At 42.0% G+C, this 24829-nt stretch overlaps 1 protein-coding gene across 6 annotated transcripts in view; it reads left to right on the top strand.

The window, feature by feature from the left end:
* RNF216 (ring finger protein 216) overlaps nucleotides 1-24829 on the top strand; it is a 142411-nt gene that overhangs the window by 29591 nt on the left and 87991 nt on the right. For all 6 annotated transcript variants that reach the window (XM_059155653.1, XM_059155655.1, XM_059155656.1 and 3 more), the window contains 4 exons: nucleotides 9894-9996; nucleotides 11329-11493; nucleotides 19087-19201; nucleotides 23131-23270. In XM_059155653.1, the coding sequence (XP_059011636.1) occupies nucleotides 9894-9996; nucleotides 11329-11493; nucleotides 19087-19201; nucleotides 23131-23270 (523 nt within the window). The remainder of the gene's footprint in view (nucleotides 1-9893; nucleotides 9997-11328; nucleotides 11494-19086; nucleotides 19202-23130; nucleotides 23271-24829) is intronic.

Here is a 24829-nt window from a genome sequence, read left to right as displayed (position 1 = left end):
GGGTGGCTCAGTGGGTTAAAGCCTCTGCCTTCAGCTCAGGTCATGATCGCAGGGTCCTGGGATCGAGCCCTGCATTGGCCTCTCTGATCAGCAGGGATCCTGCTTCCCTTCCATTCTCTGCCTGCCTCTCTGCCTACTTGTGATCTCTGTCAAATTAAAAAACAAACAAACAAACAAAACTATAATTTTCTAAAAAATTGAAGTGTCTCCCAAAAAACAAATAAGTCCTTCCCCTTTTACACTCTTCCCCCCCCTTCTAGTCTGCAGAGGTGAAATAGTTGTAAATTTGTGAAGAACAGTAGAATACTGAAACTAAGAAAATTTTCAGTTAATACAGATCACATCCTTTAGACAGAAGAGGTAGTATACCTAAAGCTCTATCCTCAGAAGATTATGCCCAGTACTATAGTACTCAGCCAGGAGTGCAAGTGAGAGCTGTTCCCTGCCACGGCCAAGTGGGAAGAGCCCTATTGCCCAGGTCAGCAGCCAGAGGAGATGCTCTTTTCTAATTCATACAAAGACTGTTGGTGCCAGGGGCCACCTTGTCCGTCGCCCTCTATCCAGGGACAGCCACTAACCAGTTTTTGGTTTTCTGTTTGTTTCTAGGATTTTTTTTTTTTTTTTTTTTTTTTTTTTTTTTTTTTTTGAGAGACAAAGATAGCGAGGCAGAGCACAAGTGGGGAGGTGAGGGAGAAGGAGCCTTCCCAAGGAGCAGGGAGCCCAGCTCCAGGCTTGATCCCAGAACCCCGGGATCATGACCTGGGCTGAAGGCAGACTCTAAAACGACTGAGCCACCCAGGCACCTCTGTGACCAGTTTTTAAACCAGAATTGAGTCAGAGTTTTATAATGGTGTTTATCTCTTTAGCTTCTTAATCTAGAACAGTCCCCCACTTAATTTTTTTGATGTCATTGATTTTCCTCTCAGTATTTTTTTTTTTAAGTAAACACTTTTCTTTTTTTTTAAGATTTTACTTATTTATTTGACAGAGATAAACACAGCGAGAGAGGGAACACAATCGGGAGAAGTGGGAGAGGGACAGTCAGACTTCCCACTGAACAGGCAACCTGATGTCGGGCTCGATCCCAGGACCCTGGAATCATGACCAGAGCCGAAGGCAGACACTTAACAACTGAGCCACCCCAGTATTTTTTAACATGGGTTGAAAGACTGTATGATGAACCCCATATATCCACCACCTGGGTTATTATCTGGTGTTGCTCTGTAAGATTTTGTCCTTTTACTTTTTGGTCTTTTTCTAAGTTATTGTGGACTTTAAAATTTTATATAAGTGATATTTTACAATCAGTTTAAACCTTTTTTGGTTTTGGTACTGAATTATCCTAAGTTTGACCAGTAGGAGCCTCTTAAGATGCATCTATGTCATTTTGACATGACCCTATTAGTCTGAGCATGTCCTTGCTTTCTGAAATACAGAGTTGCTTGGGCTTACCTTGAATGTTTCTTCCCTAAACCAGGAATAGGGTTATTTCTCCATGAAACCCAGGTTTTTGCCACTAGCATCACTTGTCAGCTCTTAACAGGGGACATACCAAGAATATCGGGTTTTTTAATCATATGTTCATAATTTCACATTCAAGTTTAACATTAAAATTTTTTTCCCCTCAGTCTTTTTTTTCTTCTTCTTCTTCTTCTTCTTCTTTTTTTTTTTTTAAGATTTTTATTTATTTATTTGACAGACAAAGATCACAAGTAGGCAGAGAGGCAGGCAGGGGTGGGGAGAAGCAGGCTCCCTGCTGAGCAGGGCACCCAATGCTGGGCTCTATCCTAGGACCCTGAGATCATGACCTGAGCCCAAGGCTTTAACCCACTGAGCCACCCAGACACCCCTCCCTCAGTCTTTGTAAATTTTATATTTATATTTATGTGTCCCTCCACTAAAAATGTAGTTTCTAGTAACATTAATACAACTTTTTATCCTACAATATACATAAAATTGTTGTGGCAGTGCTACTACCGATGACTACTATTGAGTAAAGTAAAAAATGTTTTGTAGTTATTTTATGCTTAATGCGTTTCTCACTAAGACGGTACAGTTAGAACATAGGCTATCCTAGGTAGTAGAATGATGACATTCCTCAGTTCTAAAAATTCAGTAGCCAGTATATCCTCAAATAACCCTGTTCTCATCCTTCTCCTGTCCCGCTTCTCCCCCGTGCTCTGTGGCTCTTGACCCCATCTCTTGCCTCTGTGATATACTCTGGATGATTCCTTCAAGGCAATCCTCTAGCTCACTAATTTTCTTTTTAGTGGGGTGTAATCTGCCACTAAACTCATCCACAGTGTTTTTAGTTCCATTTCCTATATTCTTCTCATTCTGGCATCCTTAATTGGTAATTCTCCAGATCATTTTTCTAGTGTCATCATTTTGCCTGTATTTTTAATCCATTTAGTTCTTTAAACACAATAAACATAGCTTCTTTGTGTTCTGAGTATGATCATTCTGACACTTGAGGTCCTTGTGACCCTTACAATGTTGTTTCTGCTGACTCTTTGTATCCTCTTTTCCTTGTGCATTTTGTAAATTTTGACCGTCAGCTCATTCTTGGGGTTTTGATAGAAATGGTTCCTTCAGGAAGAATTCGCTTTGTCTTTCAGCACGTGCCTAGAGGCAGTAGTTGGTCTAACACTACTTTATCCTTTAGATTGTTGTCTGTAAAGCTTTGAGTCATCGAGATAGTAAGAATTTAGTCCTGGATGAGGACTGAGTATAATACTCACAAATTCTCAGAGTGCATTTTGTTTCCTCTCCGTCCACTCATCATCAGTATTAAGGCATGTTTCTCCTTATGGCCTGTGAGCTTTGTCTCTGTGCCCTGTGAATTAAGGACTTAAGAATAAGATGATTATCATTATCTTTATTTTCTTTTTGAATATGTAAGTGACTTGGTGAGTACACTCAGGAAAATCTTGCTTCTGTTTAGCTTTACTTCTCTGGGATTTCACTTTCACTTAGGTTTGGACTCCTAAGAACTTCTAATTTTAATTTGATGTACTTCTTTTTTTTTTTTTTTTTTAAATATTTTATTTATTTACTTGAGAGTAAGAGAGAGAGAGCATGAGAGGGGAGAGGATCAGGGGGAGAAGCAGACTCCCTGCTGAGCAGGGAGCCTGATGCAGGACTCGATCCTGGGACTCCAGGATCATGACCTGAGCTGAAGGCAGTCGCTTAACCAACTGAGCCACCCAGGCGCCCCAATAGTCAGCATTTTAAAAAAAAAAAAAAACTTTTTTTTTTTTTTTTTAAGATTTTATTTATTTATTTGACAGAGAGATCACAAGTAGGCAGAGAGGCAGGCAGAGAGAGAGAGAGTCAGGGGAAGCAGGCACCCCACTGAGCAGAGAGCCCGATGCTGGGCTTGATCCCAGGACCCTGAGATCATGACCTGAGCCGAAGGCAGAGGCTTTAACCCACTGAGCCACCCAGGCGCCCCTAAAACCTTTTTTATTGTGGACTGTAATACACATATAGAAAAATGCACAAAATAAAGATAATGAGCCTAATAATTTATCACAAACCAGACATTCATGTAACTAGCATCTAGAAATCCTCCCTCAGAAAAGGACATTGCCACCATCTTCAAACACTGAAGATTTTGTGAAGATTTCGTGTTGTCTCTATCCTTTAGTGACTGGCTTCTTTCACTCAGCATTGTTTCTGGGGTTTACCCATGCTCTGTGTGGAGGCCAAGAAAATTAAGGCCATCCCACCTCAAGTTTAGCTGATGTGGGAAACAGAGGCAGAAGAAAATCATTATAATTCCTTACCTACTGACAAGCCCTTGAAACAGACAGAGTGGCTCTCCCCTGGGGACTTAAATGCCCTCACCTTGAGGTTTTGCTAAGAACAATCCTAGCCTAACCGACCCCCTACCCCGACAGGTCCGACCAGAATCCTGTAAGTCTACTTTAACAATTCCTTTAGGAAACTTTATCTTTAAACCTCCAAGATAGTGTGGAGAATCATTCCCAAGTATATGGCCCACTGATATACATCTAAAAGGTCTCATGAGAAGATTTTTATTATTGGTAATAAATAACCTCTCTCCCAACAATAGCTAGCCCCTCAAGGTCCTGGAGACCTTGTTTCCCAAAGTCCTTAGAGACTTACACCATCCCTAATCCCTTTTGTCCTCACCCATTGCTGAGTCCACCCCTACTCTGCCTTTAAAAACTCTGACTATAATCTGGCTTGGGGTCCAAGTTCTTACTCCACTGTGTAGGGTACACTTGGGCCCAAGCTTAAGCTTGTCAAATAAACCCTCGTGTGATTCCATCAGTGCTTGGCTCCTTGGTGGTCTCTCAGATGCAAAAACTCGGGCACAACACTCTGTATAACTATAGTTCATTCATTTTCACTGCTGTGTGGTATCCCATTTGTATCAAAATACTATAATTTTTCCCTCTGGTTTTGATAAGCATTTGAGTTGTTTCCACCTTTTGGCTTTCACAAATAAAGCACCTTTGAACCATTCTTCGACATCCCTCCCGAACCTCCAGTATTTACCAGATTTGGCCTTCTTTGCCATCCTGTTGGCTACTATATTTTCTTTCTCTCTCTTTTGTTTTAAGATTTTATTTTTTACTTGAGAGAGAGCGTAGAGGGAGAGGGAGAAAGGGAGAAGACAATTCACTGCAGAGCAGAGAGCCCAATGCAGGGCTCAGTTCCAGGACCCTGGGATCGTGACCTGAGCTGAAGGCTGATGCTTAACTGACTGAGCCAACCAGGTGCCCTGACTACTGGTATTTTCAAGCAGAAATTTTTTATTTCTGAATTTCTGGTCTTGTTTCTCATTTTTGGGAAGATTGGTCTGCCATTACTAAGAATGAAAGTAATGACTTCATAATTACATTATTTTTAACTAATAAACTTTGTTTTTAGAGCATTTTTAGATTCATAGGGAAATTGAATGGAAATAACTAGTACATTTTTGCAATAAAAAGTATCTCGGGGCACCTGGGTGGCTCAGTGGGTTAAAGCCTCTGCCTTCAGCTCAGGTCATAGTTCCAGGGTTCTGGGATTGAGCCCCCTCATCGGGCTCTCTGCTCAGCGGGGAGCCTGCTTCCCTTGCCCCCCTATCTGCCTGCCCCCCTTCCTACTAATGATCTCTGTCTATCAAATAAAAATCTTAAAAAAAAAAAAAGTATCTCGACTTCCCCTCAACTAAAAAACAACTAATTTTATTTTTATGCAAGCTTTTAGTTCTTCTTGGAATGCAAACACAGTTTTTTCAAAGAGTTGATGCAATTCTGGGTATCTTGTTTGTGAAATAATGGCGATGTTAATAATGATCACCTTTAATAACAGTTAATTATTGAGTTTAACTCTTTGTTAAATACTTTGTTCTTCGTTTTCACCGTTGTTCTAAGGAACATAATTTTCTATATGGCACTTTCCCTTTTCTTTCTGTATACTCACTACTTGCTGAAATCCTAAAAGTTAAAATTCAGGGTTGGACATTATAAACAAATTCATGGTCACTGAAACATATTTCCCCATAAATTTCCAGTGGAGTCATACCACTTTATGTTGCTGTTGGAGCTGTACGTGAATTGCTTTAGTAATGTCTCAGTGATGATGCATAATGGTGGTGTTAACTAGGCATAAGGGAGCTTACTGTTTATTTCTTTGATAATGGGGGCTGCATGGGATTTTTCATGTATTTGTTTACTAATTGTATTTCTCTCCTATGTGAATTGTTTGCACCTTTTCTCACTGAATTCTTTTGCTGTTGTTCATGTTTTCCCGATTAGGAAATGCAATACTGGTTTTGTTCCGTTTGGAAAACATAAATGATTAAGTATAAACCCAGCACATGTAGCTAATACTGTAGGATATACTGAAGAATGTAGAATACGGATTTGAATAGGAAATGCCAAGTTTAAGTATTTTTTAATAATTTATAGTAAATATTAAAGTGACCCTTTAGAAATTTAGTATACTTTAATGTTTCCCTCTCATTCTACAAATGTGAATGTATTATTTTTCAACTTTTGCAATTTCTGTGAAATTGACAGATTCTGTGACAGTTTGTTCTCTTACCTCCTGAGTCTCATTCTAGGGACTTACTGATTCTATGCCTTTCACATCACTCAGATGCAAATATTCATTCTTTTTTTTTTTTTTTAAAGCTTTTATTTCACACAGAGAGAGAAATCACAAGTAGGCAGAGAGGCAGACGGTGGGGGAGGTTGGGAGAGAGCCCAATGCCGGGTTCCACCCCAGGACCCTGAGATCCATGACTTGAGCTGAAGACAGAGGCTTAACCCACTGAGCCACCCAGGCCCCCCTCAAATATTCATTCTTAAACATATAAAAATACTTGTGAAATTCAAAGAAAGGGGACTGTGCGGTAATTGTACATGACTTTTATCCCTGGGCTCTTGGGACCTAAGGTGTTAATTCTCACAACAGCTAAGCTAAATATTGTTAATACAGACCCAAAAGGAGGCACAAAGCAGAGTTGAGCAAGCTGGCATTGTGGGTGGCTGACACTCTCGGTTACTTTATGTGCAATCTTTAAATCACCTATAGACATAACCATCTGGTCATTTTAGCACGAGGGATTTATTCACCAGAGAACCAACCTCCTGTGATGGTAATCTCTTTGAGCTGATTACTAAGACTTTTCACTCACATGTAATGAATCTTAAATTAGATCGAGGCAGCAGCAACTATCTAAGGAATAAAAGCTTAGAATACTAGCCTGGCTCATTTAGTAGCAGTGCTTTCTTGAGACCCTTCAGCTTGTCAGGTCAGATCAGGTATGAAATAATATACATGGGTGGGGAGATTTGAGTACTGACAAGCCTCCCACTGCCTTGGCCCCAGGCTGTAAATATTGATGTCTTGGGTTATAGTTACATTTCTACAAAAAAGAAACTTTGTATTTAATTACCTGTGCCACTGAATATCATTTAACCTTCAGGAAAGTTCTTTTGGTAAGGGTAAAGGTGTTAAAATACAAATGACTTTGACAGTTCAGAATGAGAGCCTCCAGGGCACCTGGGTGGCTCAGTGGGTTAAGCCTCTGCCTTTGGCTCAGGTCATGATCTCAGGGTCATGGGATCGAGTCCCACATCAGGCTCTCTGCTCAGCCGGGAGCCTGCTTCCATCTCTTTCCCTGCCTACCTCTCTACCTACTTGTGATCTCTGTCTGTCAAATAAATAAAATCTTTAAAAAAGGGGCGCTTGGGTGGCTCAGTGGGTTAAAGCTTCTGCCTTCAGCTCAGGTCATGACCCCACGGTCCTGGGATCAAGCCCCGATGCATTGGACTCTCTGCTCAGCAAGGAGCCTGCTTCCTCCTCTCTCTCTGCCTGCCTCTCTGCCTACTTGTGATCTCTGTCAAACAAATTAATTTTTTAAAAAAATTTTTTAAAAAATCTTTAAAAAAAAAAAAAAAAAAAGAGAGAGAGCCTCCAGGGGCCTCTGTCTCAATCAGTAAAGGACCTCTGACTCTTGACCTTGGGATCATGAGTTTGAGCCCCATGTCAGGTGTACAGATTACTTAAAAATATATTGCATCATAAACAAGTTTAACTTGAGATTAAAACTTACGTAAGTAACCGAACACAGACCTCTGATTTCTGCCATGTGGAATTCCTTCTCTTGCAGTGTTTCTGGGTGTGATCTTCTTAATACTGAAAATACGAAATGAATGGTCAGAGAAGAACCCCTAATACATGGTTGGCTTTTGTTTTGTTTTCTAGAAATTACACCTACTATTTTACTTCTGTGTCATATGCTATAATTCTGTATCATGTGCTTTAGAAAAATACTTCCAAGTAGAAAATTGTAAAGGATGAGTTTTTTTAAAATAAGAGTTATAATACTTTCTTTCTGCTAGTACTCTAGCAGATCATCTGCCATGCGCCCCATGTAGATGCCACTGGCTGCACCCATGATAGCTGTGCTGTTAAAGAAGGTTCTTCACTGAGTGACCTTTTTATCTTCCCCCAAGTTCCTGATATCTGGAATGGGATGTGGTAGCCGCACTTAACCAGAACATTATAAACAGGCATGTTTGAAATGAAGAAGGCGCTCCACATCTGGGTTGTAGTTTGTCCAGATGTGCATGTGAACATTATAAACAGGCATGTTTGAAATGAAGAAGGCGCTCCACATCTGGGTTGTAGTTTGTCCAGATGTGCATGTGAACAGAGTTATTTCGACCTTGAGGCCTTTCCCCATGGACACTAGATTCTTGGTGGTGACTAATTCTCAGGTCAGCCTATAGAGGTCTGTATAACCTGCAGAAGGGGCTGATGAAGAAGCCCCCCCACATACTCTGTTCCCACTTCTCCCCTCTGGGGGAGAAGAGGAGCTGGAGGGGAGTGCTTTTTCTCTCCTCTTCCTGTCCTCCTGTTAAAGGCTCTACTGTTGGCACTGGACAGGAGAGACCTGGGAAGAAGGGATTCAAGAATCCTGGGGTGGAGTCATTCTAAGAACCTGCAGGAGCAAGGAAAGGGAGAGAGGTGGAGTGGGGAATCCCAGTGACCCTTTGCACTGAGAAGCTTTCCTGCTACTGAAGCACGAGAGCTACACCTCACCCCCCAGCCTGTCCTCGTCTCTGTGGAGTCATCCCAAGAGCTCAGTATGTTGTTGTATTTGGTTGTCACAGGGTGAGGGACCTCACTGGTTAATATTTGTTCAGTCTGGACAGTGATATATCAGCATGTGTTATGTTACTCTGTATCCTTACCTTTAAACATGTTTCATAATAGTGATAAAGGGACAAAGCTATGAGTTTGGAGTGAAGAGAGTCTGTTCTTAAGCAGACATGGTCTGTTCCTTGCAGCTGGGCCAACTGAATGTCACTGAAATTCTTCATGAGGACCGATACGACCAGAGGGTTACAAAAAGTATTAATGAATTAACAGAAGATTCATCAGTCTTACATAATACCCAGTGCTCATTACGCCAGATGCCCTCCTTAATTACCCCAACCCCTCTCCCCTCCAGCAACCCTGTTTATTTCCTATGATCAAGAGTCACTTATAGTTTGTCTCCCTCTCTGATTCCATCTTGTTTTATTTTTTCCTCTCTTCCCCTATGAGCCTCTGTTTTTGTTTCTTAAATTCCACATGTCAGTGAGATCATACAATTATCTTTCTCTGATTGACTTATTTTGGTAAGCATAATATCTAGTTCCAGCCACATCCTTGCAAATGGCAAGATTTCTCTCTCTTTTTTTTTTTTTTTTTGATGACTGAGTAGTATGCTGGTGTGTGTATGTGTGTTTATTATATTTACCACATGTTATTATATTTACCACATGTTCTTTATCCATTCATCTGTCGATGGACGTCTGGGCTCTTGTCACAGTTGGGCTATTGTGGAAATTGCTGCTACAAACATTGGGGTGCAGGTGCCCCTTCAGATCACTACATTTTATCTTTTGGGTAAATACCCAGTAGTGCAATTCCTGGGTCATACGGTAGCTCTATTTTAAACTTTTTCCATACTGTTTTCCAGAGTGGAACAAACTGTTTTTAATTGCAAATGTGAATACATTTTCCCACCCCTTGTCTGTTACAATTTTCTCAAGGACCATAGATACTTTTCATCTAATTTTCCCAGCTCCATACAGTTCAACCAGTAAGAATTTCAGTGACTTCATGACATTGACACCTGACAAACAGGGAAGTGTGCATTAATTAGTATGTTTATTGCTTTTTAAAACTAGAAGTAAAAATAGGAATTAAGTATATCTGTTTTTTGTCTATTTGTTTCATTTTTCGGATCTGCAAACAATTTAATAGGCCAGTCATAGTGTATGACGAGGCACATTATTTTTCAAACATTGTATTTAAATCAGTGGCAGGTGTGAGATTTGGAAGTATTGTGAAAATAACGTGATTTATTTTTGCAGACTTTGTAATTTTCTTCTGGAAAATCCAGACTATCCAAAGAGAGAAGACCGAGTCATTATCAATCCCAGTAGCAGCCTGCTTGCCAGCCAAGATGAGACAAAGGCAAGTGTTGTGCTCTTTGTTTTGCAGTCTGCCTCAAAGCCCTCTGCTTTTTTCATCTTTGTGGTAAGAAAATGCCTTATTGGAACACATTTTTTAAAGACCAGCCAGGAAAATAGGATTTCAGAATACACATACCCCTTCAATGGGTTTTCCCAACCTGAGTCGCTTTGGATTCTGTGTTTAACTTCTTTTGTTGTAACTTCAGCATCTCTTCCCACAAAAAAACAAACCTTCCATATCTTTAGTCTTACAAAGTAAGTTTTTAAGATGAAACAAGAATTGGCCAGGATTCTTTGTATCATTTTGGTAGTGGTTGTTGTTTTTTCAATATTTTATTATGAAAATTTTCAAACATAAAGCCAGAAGAATTTTACACTCATCACGTGTGTATCTACCAGCAGTACTATTAGAAGTTAACATTTTATTATATCCACTACGTCACAAACCCATTCCTCTGTCCCATCAGTGCATTTTTTTTGTATTTCTTATATAATTCTCTTAGATTTCATTATGATACATTCTTGTGATACATAAATCACAAGGAAATCAACACACTGCCCCATACCTACATACTTCAGCGTGCATTTCATCACCTAGAGTTCAGTATCTGTTATAGTTTTTCTTTTGATGTATGACCTACATATAATGCATGCACCTGTATAACCAAATCTGTATTAAAAAGTTTGATTTTTCTAATCTTTTTTTTTTAAGATTTTATTTATCTGAGAGAGGGAAAGAGAGAGCGAGCACAAGTGGGTGGAGAGGCAAAGGGAGAAGCAGAGTCCCCGCTGAGCAGGGGACCTTCCCCCTGCCCCACTGATATGGGACTCGATCCCAGAACCCCAGGAGCATGACCTGAGCCAAAGGCAGATGCTTAACCAGCTGAGCCACCCAGGCGCCCCTGATTTCTTTTTAAATCTTAATCATCACTTTTATTGCAATCCTAACTAGCATTTAGTGTGTCAAGTGGTGAAGGAAAGTGTAGATCAGAACTGCTACATGGCTGCTTGATCATTCTGCTCCCCATACTGTTTTTTGACAGTCTCTTTTATGTATTCTATAGCAGGAAAAATGCTAGTTTTTTCTGAACATTTTGTGGACAGAAGCTGGCTGAAGGCTCCGTTTCAAATCCGTAGCTATAATTTTTTACTAGTCGAACCACCAGTTCCTTCATTTCTGTACAGGACTGGTACCCTCTGTGGAGTAATCATGAATACAAGTGAGATGATTCTGTTTCGTAATAAGCAGTTCTTAAAGTGATGCCCCTTGGTGGGAAATGCATTATCTGGCTTCCTAATGTCATGCCCCCCACCCCCTGCCTTCTCGTTCCAGTCGCCTGAGATAGACTTCTTTGATTACTCTCAGTTGGTTCCTCTCGACCAGCGCTGCTTCATCCAGGCTGCTGACCTCCTGATGGCCGACTTCAAAATGCTCAGCAGTCAGGACATCAAGTGGGCCCTGCATGAGCTCAAAGGACACTATGCAATCACCCGAAAGGTGCTGTGCTTGGTCTTCTGGTGGGGTCACACCTCTTGACTGCTTCTTCCTGTGATAACAGAACGAAGAGTTCAGCTTGTGGAAATTGGGATGATTTATGATGGCAAAGCACTAAGGAGTTTGTCAGGGTGAAGATAAATAGACAGAGGTATTTACTGATCAGGAGGAACTGGATGAAAAGAAATCATAGTTTAGAAGAAGGGAAGTTCTGAGGGCACCTGGCTGGCTCAGTCAGTAGAGCATGTGACTCTTGAACTCAAAACTGTGAGTTCCACCTTGGGCATGGAGCCTACTTTTAAAAAAAAGTTTCAGAAAAGCAGCAGGGAAAGTTCTGGTTGGCCCATGAAGACATGACGGGTAATGAATGTTACTGTGGACGGCAAGATGACTAGGAATGAAAAGTGTGTTCCAATGCCCCTCCTTGCTTTCCTCTCCAGCTGGGAGCAGGTCTCCTGATGAATGTGGCCTCACCCCAAGTCTAGGCCCCTTCCCCCTTATATGGCCAAGAAGATCCAGGCAGTTGTCAACAAACCCGTCTAATTGTAGGTTAATCTTAGGAAAATTACTGTGAGGGGAACACAGTTAGTGCCTTCTATTTCTGAATCTCATTCCTCATGCCAAATAGGGAATGCTGTGTTGTCACTGAAAAATGAATGAGCTCCCTCCCCCTCGCCCAAAAAAAAAAAAAAAAAAACAAACCAGCTTGAGGCCTTCCTAGCATCTTTATTGCTCCAGAGGTTCCCAACAGCTTTGCCGAGCTCCCAGGGAGCCCAGATTAAAAGGGAAAGGGCAGTAGCAAGAGGTGGCTTCTGTGGCCTGGAGGGTGGGTTGGTCCTATTAGCAATGTTCCTGCTACTGTCCTGGGACCAGTAAAAGAAATTTGACTAGCAGATGCTTCTCCCTGGTCATCCCACAGCCCTCTCATTATTTGGGTGGGAAGTTGGTAGGATTTTGTGGTTCACCTCTTAATTACATCTTCTTTACCCCTTTCTTTGTTTCTGGTCCTTTTTTTTTTTTTAATGGTGTCTGCTTGTTTTGGTGAGTAGTTGGAAAATTTACAGCATTTTAAAATGGTGTTGGGGTGGGCTGTTTGAATGAAAGTGGGCTGTTTAAGGGGCAGTACTATTTGGCAGAAGCTAAAACCTGTTGCATTTAGTTAGAATTTCTCCCTGCTGTATGCAGATCACGCCCAGGGGTTCTGCCCTGTGGACAGTGATGCTCTTGTGGACTGGGCGTGGGGAGCACACCCAGAGATGTTTTCTAATTATGGCCACAGCACATCTTCCCTGTGCCACTCCCCAGACATGATGATAGCTTAGTCTCCTGATATATATATATATATGCATGTTTACTGGAGACCATCACATTTCCCTGGATTTTTTCCTTTTGTGTTATAAACATCAAACACACGTAAAATTAGAAATTGTACTGTAATGAGCCCTGCTTACCCATCACTCAGCTTCAGTAACTCTCAGCTCCTGCCTGGTTTTTCGTCCCATGTGGACCCACTTCCTCCCTCCCTGACTGTTTTGTAGCAAACTCCAAGAATTGTTTCATTTTCTTTAAATCCGTAACTATTTCAGTGTTAACCTTTAAAAGATGGATTCTTTTTTGAAAAACAAAATACCAGTATCACACCTTAAAAAGTGATGTTATTAGATACCCACTCATTTTGTTCAAACTTCTCTGGATCTGTCAAAAACCTTTGGTCATATTGAGTTCCAAGTAAAAGTCTTTCTTGCAGTTGGTTGATAGGTTACTTAAATCTCTTAATCTCTTAATCCTTCCCTCTTTACTTTTTCTTGCTGCTCATTTATTGAAAAAAATCAGTTTATCTTCCAGGTTTTGACAGTCTAGATTTTGCTGACTGTACCCTGTGGCATCATTAACTGGTTCTTTGGTGTACTGTATTTCTTATAACTTGATAGTTAGATCTAAAATCTTGATCAAACTCGGGTTTAATTTCTGTCCCCCCCCCCTTGAATTTTAATTCTATTTCTGCCAGTTGGGTCTTCGACTTTGAGCCTGTGTCTTGAACGTACCGGGCTTCAGTTCTCTTGGTAAATAGTGGATTTTTTATGTATTTATTTATTTATTTTTAATTTGTCAGAGAGAGCACAAGTAGGCAGAGTGGCAGGCAGAGGCAGAAAGAGAAGCAGGCATCCTGCCAAGCAAGGAGCCCGATGCGGCACTCGATCCCAGAACTCCGGGATCATGACCCGAGCCGAAGGTAGCAGCTTAACCGACTGAGCCACCCAGGCGTCCCAATAGTGGATGTTTTACATGGCTTGTAGGAGAATTAGATGGGATACAGTCTAGAGTGAGCCCAGCACAGTGCTTCGTGTGTATGAGGTTTCAGTGATAAGTTCCCTTCTTTTGCACTTCCTTTCATGTACTGAGGAACAGTTGTCAAGCCTCTGCATTTAGAAATTTCCCAGTAGCCCACCTTCAGTGTGATCTTAAGAGTCAGTCCTTAGAGTAATATTACAAGACTCCTTAGGTTCATGGTGCTGAATTCACTCTAGAGGGGCCTGTGACCTGAGGACCTGCTCTGGTTTGTTGCCAGCTGGTGGTATCAACATTCATTTTAACAAGGAGCTCTTGCCATGAGTTTTAATAATGTTCTGTTCTGTCTAGTTAGAAGTTATTTATTTTGGGGAGCACTTTGGTCCCTACAGAGCTAACAACCAGAGGAAACATTACTGCAGCTGCACTGTGGTCTCCAAGAAACCTATGCATAGGACACATTCACGAAGAGCTGAGCTAACATATCTGCAACCACACACGCACTGGGGGCAGAGTCTTCCTATACCACCGGCTTGGTGGTATTCTAAGGACTTTGATTTTCATGAAAGTAATTTATGGCCATAAATTTAAAAATCAGTTAGTGCCAAAATGCTTATTTATAATTTTTTAAACCACAGGCTGAAGCCCCCTTCTTCACCCTCTTCCTCTGTTTTCCAGACATAACTCTACTCTTAATCTGTTTTTTTTTCCTAGTACTTACCTCTACATTTATGAACACAGGCTTATCCTTGATTAGTTTCAGAAATTACTTTAGTTCTCTTAAGGTAGATGGGGCTCTGGATCTTACACACCCATACACACTACCTTTTCAATATACAGTTTTTGTTAAATCTGTTTTTAAAGTTTTATTATTATGACTGTGGAAGTATTCACTGCTGGGGCAAGTAAGGTACTATGATAATGTCTCCTTTCTTGAATTTTCTGTCTTTCTTGGAGTTAACATTGGTTTCCCCCGTCTTTTCATTTACTTTTTCTTGTTTTTGTTGCTTTGTTTTTTGATGCTGTAGCTGACAAGTCTAAAACACTGTTCTCATCACAGTTTGCCTGTTGTCAAACCTGTCCATCTACACTCAGTTTGTTTTTTTCCCTTCCTTCTCCATGCCTGTGTATACCTTTCCACTTGGGAGTGCCCTTTGCCTTTGGACAAAGTTTGATCCTCTGTGTTCTAGATCCTGACTGCTTTTTCTGTCTTGGTTTACACACTCACACTTGGCTTATAGTTCCCTGGTTGAAAATTATTTCTCCACCAAGTTTCTCTTCAGTAATCCTGCCACAGATTCAACTGTCTCTTTCATTCAGACAGCACATTGAGTGCCTACTATGGGCCATGCCCTGGGAGAGTCACGGTGAACAGTGCAAGGCCCCTCCCCTTGTGGAGCTTAATACTAGTGGACAGTGTTCTCTCTTTAACTTCTTCGCCCCTTAAATTCTGTTCCTCTGACATGTGCTCATTCTGAGGGTCTCCGCTTCCCAGCCTCCCCAGATTTCTCTCCTGTGTACTTTAATGATCACCTCAGTCTCCTTATAGGTGACAGTGTCTGCATTTTTGGACCTGACCCTCACCAGGCTCCACAAAGGAGTCTGTGCCTCTTCTCAGCTTTAATTTCATCAGATGCCCATTGTAGTATTTCTAGGTCATGCCTTAAAGGAATTTTGGCCATTGTCAAGATATCCTAAGAATCTTAGCAAACTATATCCTTGGTTCTCAGAACCAGTACCTTGAGTGGGGATTTGATTTGTGAATGTGAGCAAGCTGGAGGGAGAAATACCAGATAAGTGAAAAAGGAAAAATTATCTTCGATATCTGTTGTTCCTGTGTTCCTCCTGGTCGGTTTTTTTGAGTACTTTTTGATAGTTATCAGCCAGACCCTGAAAACAATGGCATCTGTAGAATACAGATTAGCTTCCTTCCAAAGAGCTTTCAGTCTATTTGAGAAGATTAAAGGGAAAAGAAAATTAAAGCAGTGTGATGAGTGTTACAAAAGAGTGAATAAATGTACATGAGAACACTAGGAAAGAAAGGGTGGATGTCATTTGAACAAAGTCTTAAGGGAAAGTTGTTTTCACTAGAGAAATCTTATGTGCAGAGGCCAAAAAAAAAGAAGTAACCACGTGCCTTTGAGCAAGTAGGTATGAATTTATAACTAGCAGTTCTTGAAAGGGAAGAACTCTGATTATAATTGTATTTGGTCTATTTAACTAGATCTTTAGTTAATATTAAGATAAGGAGTGGTTGTCGTAACTACTAAACTAAGATTTTGGAGTCTCCTTTACTTGGTCAGCCTCATTTATTTTAAGATACAGTTTTCCTGACAAGGGCCAGTATGGACTTTTTTTCCTTCTAACTAGAAATAGTGTTTAAATGGGACCAAGGTAATGACCTCATTTCACCTCCAGACAAGAGGGTGGTGTGGTTGAAGACCCAGTGGGCTACCAGGTAAAAGTTCTGAACTGAGTTCACATTCCCATTTCATTCGTTACTTATAAATGACATCTACCCTTTAATCACCTCATTTGTAAATTTAAGTTATTTTAACCTGTCCTGCTTTTAGAAGATAGCCCTGGTTCAAGGATGGAGTGTTTACCTCTCAGTAAAACTGATAGAAATTAGTGGTCTTGCCGTGGAGTGCAAACATGTCACTTTAAGACTGGTACCTAAGTGTTTGTGGGAACAGATATAGGGAGGATCAGGGAGATGGAGAAGTAGTAGGATGGCTTCTTCTGTCAGCCAGCCCTTGGTGGGTTTCCTGAACCGCTCCGTGAAGGCAAGGCGATGTCAGAGGAAGGAGCCTTAGTGCTGCGACTGGCCTGAGTTCATATTCTAGCTTTAATTAATTTGACTGGGGCAGTGTCCTTCTCGTAAGCCTCGCTTCCCTCTGCTGTGAAAGAAGCCCTCCCTCAGAGGGTTGCTGTGAGAATCCCATGACCTGAGGGGTGGCCACACCCACACAGGATGCTTCATTCCCAGAGGTGTGTAAGCCCATGGCGATTCCCTTGCTGTTCCCAAACTTAAGAACTTTGGGAAGGAGGGGATAGAAGGTAGATGAGGGTGCAAAGATGATCTGTCCCTCTTCTGTAGCTAAAACACATGTTTTCTTTTTCTTTTCTTTTTTTTAAGATTTTATTTATTTGACAGAAAAATCACAAGTAGGCAGAGAAGCAGGCAGAGAGAGAGGAGGAAGCAGGCTCCCTGCAGAGCAGAGAGCCCGATGTGGGGCTCAATCCCAGGACCCTGGGATCACGACCCGAGCCAAAGGCAGAGGCCTTAACCCACTGAGCCACCCAGGCACCCCAACACTTGTTTTCTTTTGCTTTCATTTTATCAGCGGGGGACACAGCTGTTTTCCTAAGATAAACATTCAGAATGTGACTTACTGGCAACATTCCTGTAACACATAGATATCCCTGTAACCTTTTGTTATTCACTGAGAGTATGAAATGCAAACCCCACAGGTTGCCAAGGTTATACCCTGGGCTTTGGTCACCTTCTGTGGCCTCCAGAAGCCCATCCTCCAGCGGAGGGGCTGACATGAAACAGAATCAAATAAGTGTATCATTACTATTATCAGCATTTCAAAGAAAAAAGGTACTCAGAAAGAGTGTAGCCCGAGGACCTAGGGTGGACGGAGAGGCTCCAGGAAGGCCTCCCTGAGCAGGAGACATTCAACCACAGACCTGAGTGTTGTCTAAGTAGGAGTTCAGTAAGTGGGGTTTGGGAGTGTCCTTTCCTGGAATGAGGGAATACTGTAGAAGAGCTAAGTTGGAGGGAAAGGGTCATTAATTCAGCCTTGGAAGCATTGAGTTGCCAGCCTGTTGAGTGAAGCTTGTGAGACATCCAAGTAGAGAGAATTCATTTGGGTGCTTGAATGGCCAGAAGAGGTGGGATCATGAGGGTCATTGGCACTTGCAGGGTGACCTCCCCAGCCTGGATGAGGTAGGCACAGGGAGAGAGCCGAGGCTGTCTGGAGGCCTCCAAACGTGTGAAGACCAAGCAGAGGGAGGGTGGCGAGGAGTGGGCAGAGGAGGCAGGACGCCAGGCGCGGGGAGCAGTCCGTGTTACCAGTACTGCCGAGAGGCCAGGTGAGATGAGGACTAAAGCATAGGGGCTGGAGTTTGCCTCCTGTTACCAAGGAGATGAGCTAATGGAAAGATGGGCTTCGGTGCCTGACCAGAGGGAGCTGGGAAATGCACGCAGGGTGAGATGAGCAAACATGGGCAGGTGGCCTCTTCGGGCAGTTCCAGGTCGGGTGTTGTCGCTGGTACCTGAAAAGGGAAGGAGGCCAGGGAGGAGGGATTTGTGTTTTGTTTTGTTTTGTTTTTAAGATTTTTTATTTATTGGGGCGCCTGGATGGCTCAGTGGGTTAAAGCCTCTGCCTTCGGCTCGGGTCATGATCCCAGGGTCCTGGAATCGAGCCCCGCATCGGGCTCTCTGCTCAGCGGGGAGCCTGCTTTCTCCTCTCTCTCTCTGCCTGCCTCTCTGCCTACTTGTGATCTCTGTCTGTCAAATAAATAAATAAAATCTTTTAAAAAAAAAATTTTATTTATTTATTTATTTGACAGAGACAGCAAAAGAGGGAACACAAGCAGGGAGAGTGGGAGAGGGAGAAACAGGCTTCCCGCTGAGCAGGAAGCCCGATGCTGGGTTCGATCCCAGGACCCTGCGATCATGACCTGAGCTTAAGGCAAATGCTTAATGACTTAGCCACCCAGGTACACCCTCCCTTTTTTTTAAGGTGGCAAAGACTTGAGCATATTGAAATGTCAGGTGGAAAGATTTTTTTAAAAGAGGGAAGCTCAGAAGGAAAGGAATTATCACTGGCATAAAACTTTTGCCCTCCAGTGTGCTGTACAGAGAGGGGACACAGGTGAAGCCACAAGGAATATGGCAGTGTTGGTGGAAAGTGGACAAGAGAGTGTTGGCCAGAGGTGTGCCATTTAGGGTATGCCTGTAGAGTGTGACTCGCCAGCCATCTGTTAAGTGGCCCACCCTGCACACAGCCGAGACAGCTTGCCCACTTGCTGTTTTCTTATGTTGCTTTGTCAGTAAGCTTTGGTTCTGCCCTTGCAGCAGTTTGTGAAAGTCAGAAAGTGAAAATAATGAAAACACTCCCTGTTCATTTTGCTGCAGCCTGTTTCTGGTAAGCTGTGCAGGAGAGCTAGCTGAAACTGAGAGTCAGAATGAGATTTGGGGTTGCCGGGGTTGCCTGGGTTTCCCAGGGTTGCCTGGGTTTCCCATATTCTTGTGTCCCATGTACAGCAGTAACTTTTCTTTTTCTCAATTTTCAGGCCTTTTCTGATGCCATTAAAAAATGGCAGGAGCTATCACCAGAAACCAGTGGAAAAAGAAAAAAGAGAAAAGAAATGAATCAGTACTCTTACATAGATTTCAAGTTTGAACAAGGTAATAGCCAACCCTGAATTTTGCCAACTGTGTGAAGCAGCTCTGTGGAGCCCTCTGCTTCCCACACAGCCCATAAAGACTGCGGTGGTATAGCCACCCTGCCAGGCTAGCCCAAGGACTGGCTGCATGGCCTTCTCTGGTGACGCAGCCATATGTTTAGGAAGGGCTGTGGTTGCCACCCTCCTTCTTTCTGCCTAGGGTACACTGTGACCGGAACATCGTGTACAGTGGCAAAGAACTCACGTGTGGGAAAGTGGGGACACTCTCAAACTGGGGGGAGTGGGAGGCTGATCTTGAAGGTTTGATAAGAATTAGCTTTATCTTTAATGAAAATTACCTAGGCCAGAGATTGACTGCTCCCTGCAGAGGGACCACTTGTGCACCTGAGGGAGTGGCTTCTGCACAGGAGAAACCAGCAGCTCCTAAACAGCCACTAGTGTGCTGAACATTGTGTTATTGATGACGTAACTGCCGAGAGCCCTTCCAGAGATGTTACCTTGGGTCTAATCCCCACCCCCAGGGTAAACGTGTTAAATTATACATCAAATCTGATATGAGTTGCTTGTGTCTGAGAAAAGAGCCCACTGTCTGTCACTTCTATAGATTGTGTCATAAACAGTAATATTTTCCTTTTGTTTTCTCTTATGTGTCTTTCTCTTAAATCAGTACTTAGTTATGTAACTTGATTTCAGATCTAAATGGAAAATCTCTGAGCTAACTGTGGAGTTAGAAAGTTCTGGGGGTTCTGAGCTCCTCAGGATCTAAAATGAAACCCCTGGGCTCTGACTCCTGAGGTCCCCAAGCTAGTCTGTGGTGCAGCGCTCTCCTGCCGTGACACTCTTACAGGTCTGCCAGAGAACGGGAAAGTGAGGGCAGTGTGTAGGTGGTTCTTCATTCAGCTAAATTTATCCGGTTTAGACTCGGCATCCCAAATACATAGCCGTTCCATATTTGTTTCTGTCAGTGATAGAGAATAGAAAGTACCACTTTGCAAAATGGTTCACTCCCTTGTTGGTCACCTCTATCTTTTAGAAAATTCTTTTCTATCAGGTCAAAATGTACCTTCCCAAAATTTCGTGCCATGGATGTAGTTCTTGTCTCTGAAAAGACTTGGAATCTGTCTGTTGCTCCTTTGTCTTTCTGAGTGCCTTTCTCTGTGTGTCTCCTCTAGCTTGTCAGAATCTTTGAAAGTCTGGGTGGGCAGGGTACTCCAGATGAGTCTGCTGTGTGGAGACAACTCTCAGCATTAATATTAACAGCTAACAGATACATTTAACCTTCCTTGACAGCAGTTTACAAGTATAGATCGTCTCAGAGTCCTCCATTTGCTCCAGGAATCTAATTTTTCACCTCTTCGGCCATTTTTCCATCCAAGCACCACCATTTGGGTTACATGTTGCTTGGCTCAAAGAGGGAGTCAGGATTCTCCCTCCACAGTCCTTTCAATGGTTTCATGAACTGACCAGTAGACCGTATTCTCATGAAGAGTCTGGGTAGAATCTGGATCTAAACTGAACATCAATAAAAAATGCAACATACTATCTCTCAAAACTGACCAAGAAAAAAGACACAAATTACCAGTATCAGGATTTTTCACCCCTTACAGGGCCTCTCACCATAGACCCTACAAACAGCCAATGCAGAATACTGTGAACAACTTTACACCCATGAATCTGGCAGCTTAAATGAAATGGACCAGTTCCTCAAAAAACAAAATATCAAGACTTACCCATATTTAAATAGATAATTTAGATAGCCCTGTAGCTCTCAAGGAAACTGAATTAATAATTTTAAGTCTCCCAAAAAAGAAATCTCCAGCCTCATTTGGTTTCACTGGAAAAGTCTTCTAAAAAAGTTTAGAAGAATTGGACACCTGGGTGGCTCAGTGGGCTAAAGCCTCTGCCTTTGGCTCAGGTCGTGATCCCAGGGTCCTGGGATCTAGCCCCACATCGGGCTCTCTGCTCAACAGGGAGCCTGCTTCCTCCTCTTTCTCTGCCTGCTTCTCTGCCTGCTTGTGATCACTGTCTGTCAAATAAATAAATAAAATCTTTAAAAAAAAAAAAGTTTAGAAGAATTAATACTAGTTCTGCATAGTAGCTTCTAGAAAATAAAAGAGTAGGAAGCACTTTCCAATTCATTTTATGCAGTCAGTATTAACCCAGATAACAAAAGCCAACAAAGACAGCACAGAAAACTATAGACCAATATCCCTCATGAATAGGCATGCAAAAACCTTTAACAAAATACCAGCAAATAGGAATTAGCGATATATAAGAGGATTATGTGCCATGACCAAGTCAGGTGTATTCCAGGGGTATAAGGCTCATTTAGTATTTTGAAAAGCAGTCAGTATAATCCACCATATTAACAGGTTAAAGAAGGAAAATTTCATGACCATGTTAAATGATACAGAAAAGTCATTTAACAGTATTTAACACCTAATCATGATTAAAACTCAGGAAATTAGGAACTTGAGAAGAGCTTCTTCAACTTGATAACATCTTTAAGAAAATCTAAAGCTAATGTTATATTTAATGGTGAATCCTTTTCCCCTCAGTCAGTAGTGGGGGAAGGATGCCATCTGTTTACTGCTGTTCAACATGAATTGGAAGTTATAGCCAATGACAAAACTCCAAGGAATCTACCAAAAATACATCTTCCACAATCATTAAATAAGTTCAGTGTCATTGCAAGGTACAAGGTCAATCTGGAAAAACTGATATTTCTACATACTGGTAATCAGCATGTGGAAATCGCAGTACAATACTATTTAAAATTACTGCCTCTCCCATTATTTAATGTTTGGTTTAAAGCTAACAAAACATGTATAAGACTTGTGATTTAAAAAAACAAAAAACTGGAAAACACTGAAGAAAGAAACCAAAGGTAGATGTCAGTGGAGACCTGTTTTGTGATCATGGACAGGAAAATCCAGCATTGTAAGGATGTCAGTCCTCCCCAAATTGATTCATAGTTCCCAGCAAAACTTTCTGGTGGCTATAGGAAAGTTTATCCTAGAATTCTTATGGAAAGGCAAGGTACTGGACTAGCCAAAATTTTTGAAGAGAGTAAGTGGGTGAAGTGTCAGGAACCTAATAGAGTAAATCTTGAGAAAGCCAAAAGGAAGAGACTATGAAGAAGAGACTTTAGAGAATGAGTAGATTATCTGGGTAGAACAGACAGTTTTCTAGAAAACATAAATTACCAAATGCACAGAAATAAAAAAGCTGAATAGGCCAGTAGCGTTGTCTGATATTTATCATTCTGTTATCTTTTACTCTAAATATTTGTTACTTATTGTAGATTTAGGTGCTGCTCTTCCAGCTTTTCTGTAATGAAGGTTTTCAAAGTAAAAAGTTTAAAAAAACATTCATCAGACACATGTTGCCTTACCAGAATGGCTATGATTACAAACTGCCAGTTACAGGTGATAGGGACATGGTATGACACACTGCCAGTGGAGGGAGCGTGTAAATTGACACAACTGCTTTGGAAACCTGGCACTATTTTCTGACGCTGCGAATATGCCTATCTCTGATCCAGCGTTCCCACTCCCTTATGTGTGCTCTGCTGAATTGCAGACACATTCAACAGCCCTGTTCACAGTAACCCAGAACTGTAAACCCAGCTGTCTTTAGTAGAATGAATAATGCTGTGTGGTATATTCACACGGTGCCATACTGCCAGGATAGGAGGGACCTTCCATTTGGAGCGTAACAAGAAAGAAGAAAATGAAAGTCAAAATATATGCATGATAAGTTAGGGAATGGTAAGGGGCTGAATTTTCCTGAACATAGACTACATTATTGGAGTCAGAAATGTACTGTTGGGGGATACGTGGGGGACTGAGCCACAGGAGCCTGGAAGGGACACCCTGGATTCCTCACAACAGTTGTCTGCATGATTTTGCATTGTCATATGCCTCCTAGGTGACATAAAAATAGAAAAGAGGATGTTCTTTCTGGAAAATAAGCGGCGACATTGTAGGTCCTACGACCGACGTGCCCTTCTTCCGGCTGTGCAGCAAGAGCAGGAGTTCTATGAGCAGAAAATCAAAGAAATGGCAGAGGTAGGAGGATGGGTTTGGGTTGTGTTTCTGACATTCTGGTTTGCTCTTAGGGCTTAGTATAAAACTATCCTTGAAGATTTCTGTTGTCTTTGAAGCAATTGGTTTAAATAAACTAATAAACTTTAAAAAAAAAAAAAAAAAACTGGGTTTGTAAGGATATTGACTAAAGGTCACCATTTTATAAATTAGATGCATGTTAAGAATTTAATTTGGAGCTTGGTGAGCATGTGTATTTCACCTCCCTCAGCCTTTAGTAATGGAGAACAACCAGAGAGAGAGCCTACGAAGCTCTTCAGTTCTTCCAAATAAACTGTCAAGTGTGCAGGGCGACCTGATAGATACACTGATGGTAGATATACTGGTGGTTTACTACGTATTTACTATGTGTTTACTACGTATTAATACGTATTTAACCCACTGAGCTACCCAGGCGCCCCTGCACTCAACGTTTAAAAAAGAAGTCTGTGAGGGGCACCTGGGTGGCTCAGTGGGTTAAGCCTCTGCCTTCGGCTTGGGTTATGATCTCAGGGTCCTGGAATCGAGCCCCACATCAGGCTCTCTGCTCAGCAAGGAGCCTGCTCTCTCTTTTCTCTCTGCCTGCCTCTCGCCTACTTGTGATCTCTGTCAAATTAAAAAGAAAAATAATCTAAAAAAGAAGTCCATGTTACCTAAAAATGCCTTTGATGAGGGGCGCCTGGGTAGCTCAGTCCCTTAAGCCTGTCTCACACTGTGATCTCAGGTCTTGAGTGTGAGCCCCGCCTCACCCTCTGCACTGGGCATGGGCCTTGCTTGAAACTGTCTCCTCTCCCTCCTTCCCCTCACTGCATGTGTGTGCGTGTGCGCTCACTCGCTTGCTTTCAAAAAAATAAGTAATAAGGGATGCCTGGGTAGCTCAGTCGGTTAAACTGCTGCCTTCAACTCAGGCCATGATCCCAGGGTCCTGGGATCGAGTCCCGGATTGGGCTCCCTGCTCAGCAGGGAGCCTGTTTCTCCCTCTCCTGTCTGCAGCTCCCCCTGCTTTTGTGCTTTCTCTCTCTCTCTGTCAAATCAATAAATAAAAATCTTTAAAAAAATAAAAATTAAAATAAAACTGCTTTGTGTGCCATTGTTTGCAGTAGCGGTGTGGATTTGGTTATTCTCCTTGATGGACGTCCAGGGTGGTTCCATTGTTTTTGCTATTAGAAATAGTGCCATGGTGAATAACCCTGAGCATCCCGTATTTCCTACTTCTGCCCCCTAGTATCTTTGGGATACATCCCTAGAAGTGCCTCAGGTGAATCAAAGTACCTAAATATGTAGGTAATGTGTTACATAGTGCCAGGTCTCGTCCATAGCGCTTGCATTGGTTCGCATTCTGAGCAGTGTGCAGCAGTGCACGGGTCACCCGCCTCACCGACAAAAGATGTTGTTAAACTTGTTTTTTACCGTTTGGTTTATTGTTTGTTTGTGCTATTCTTTGCTATTCAAAAGTGTTTCTATATACTTTTCACTTATTCCTTCTGCGGTTTGAGTGAGATTCAAGAAAGCTTCTCTTATATTTTCTAGTATTTGCTTGGTTT

Source organism: Mustela lutreola, chromosome 17 (genome assembly GCF_030435805.1).
Source record: "Mustela lutreola isolate mMusLut2 chromosome 17, mMusLut2.pri, whole genome shotgun sequence".
Taxonomy (NCBI): domain Eukaryota; kingdom Metazoa; phylum Chordata; class Mammalia; order Carnivora; family Mustelidae; genus Mustela; species Mustela lutreola.
Note: the sequence above shows the minus strand (reverse complement) of the source record. Positions and strands in the feature narration are given on the sequence as shown.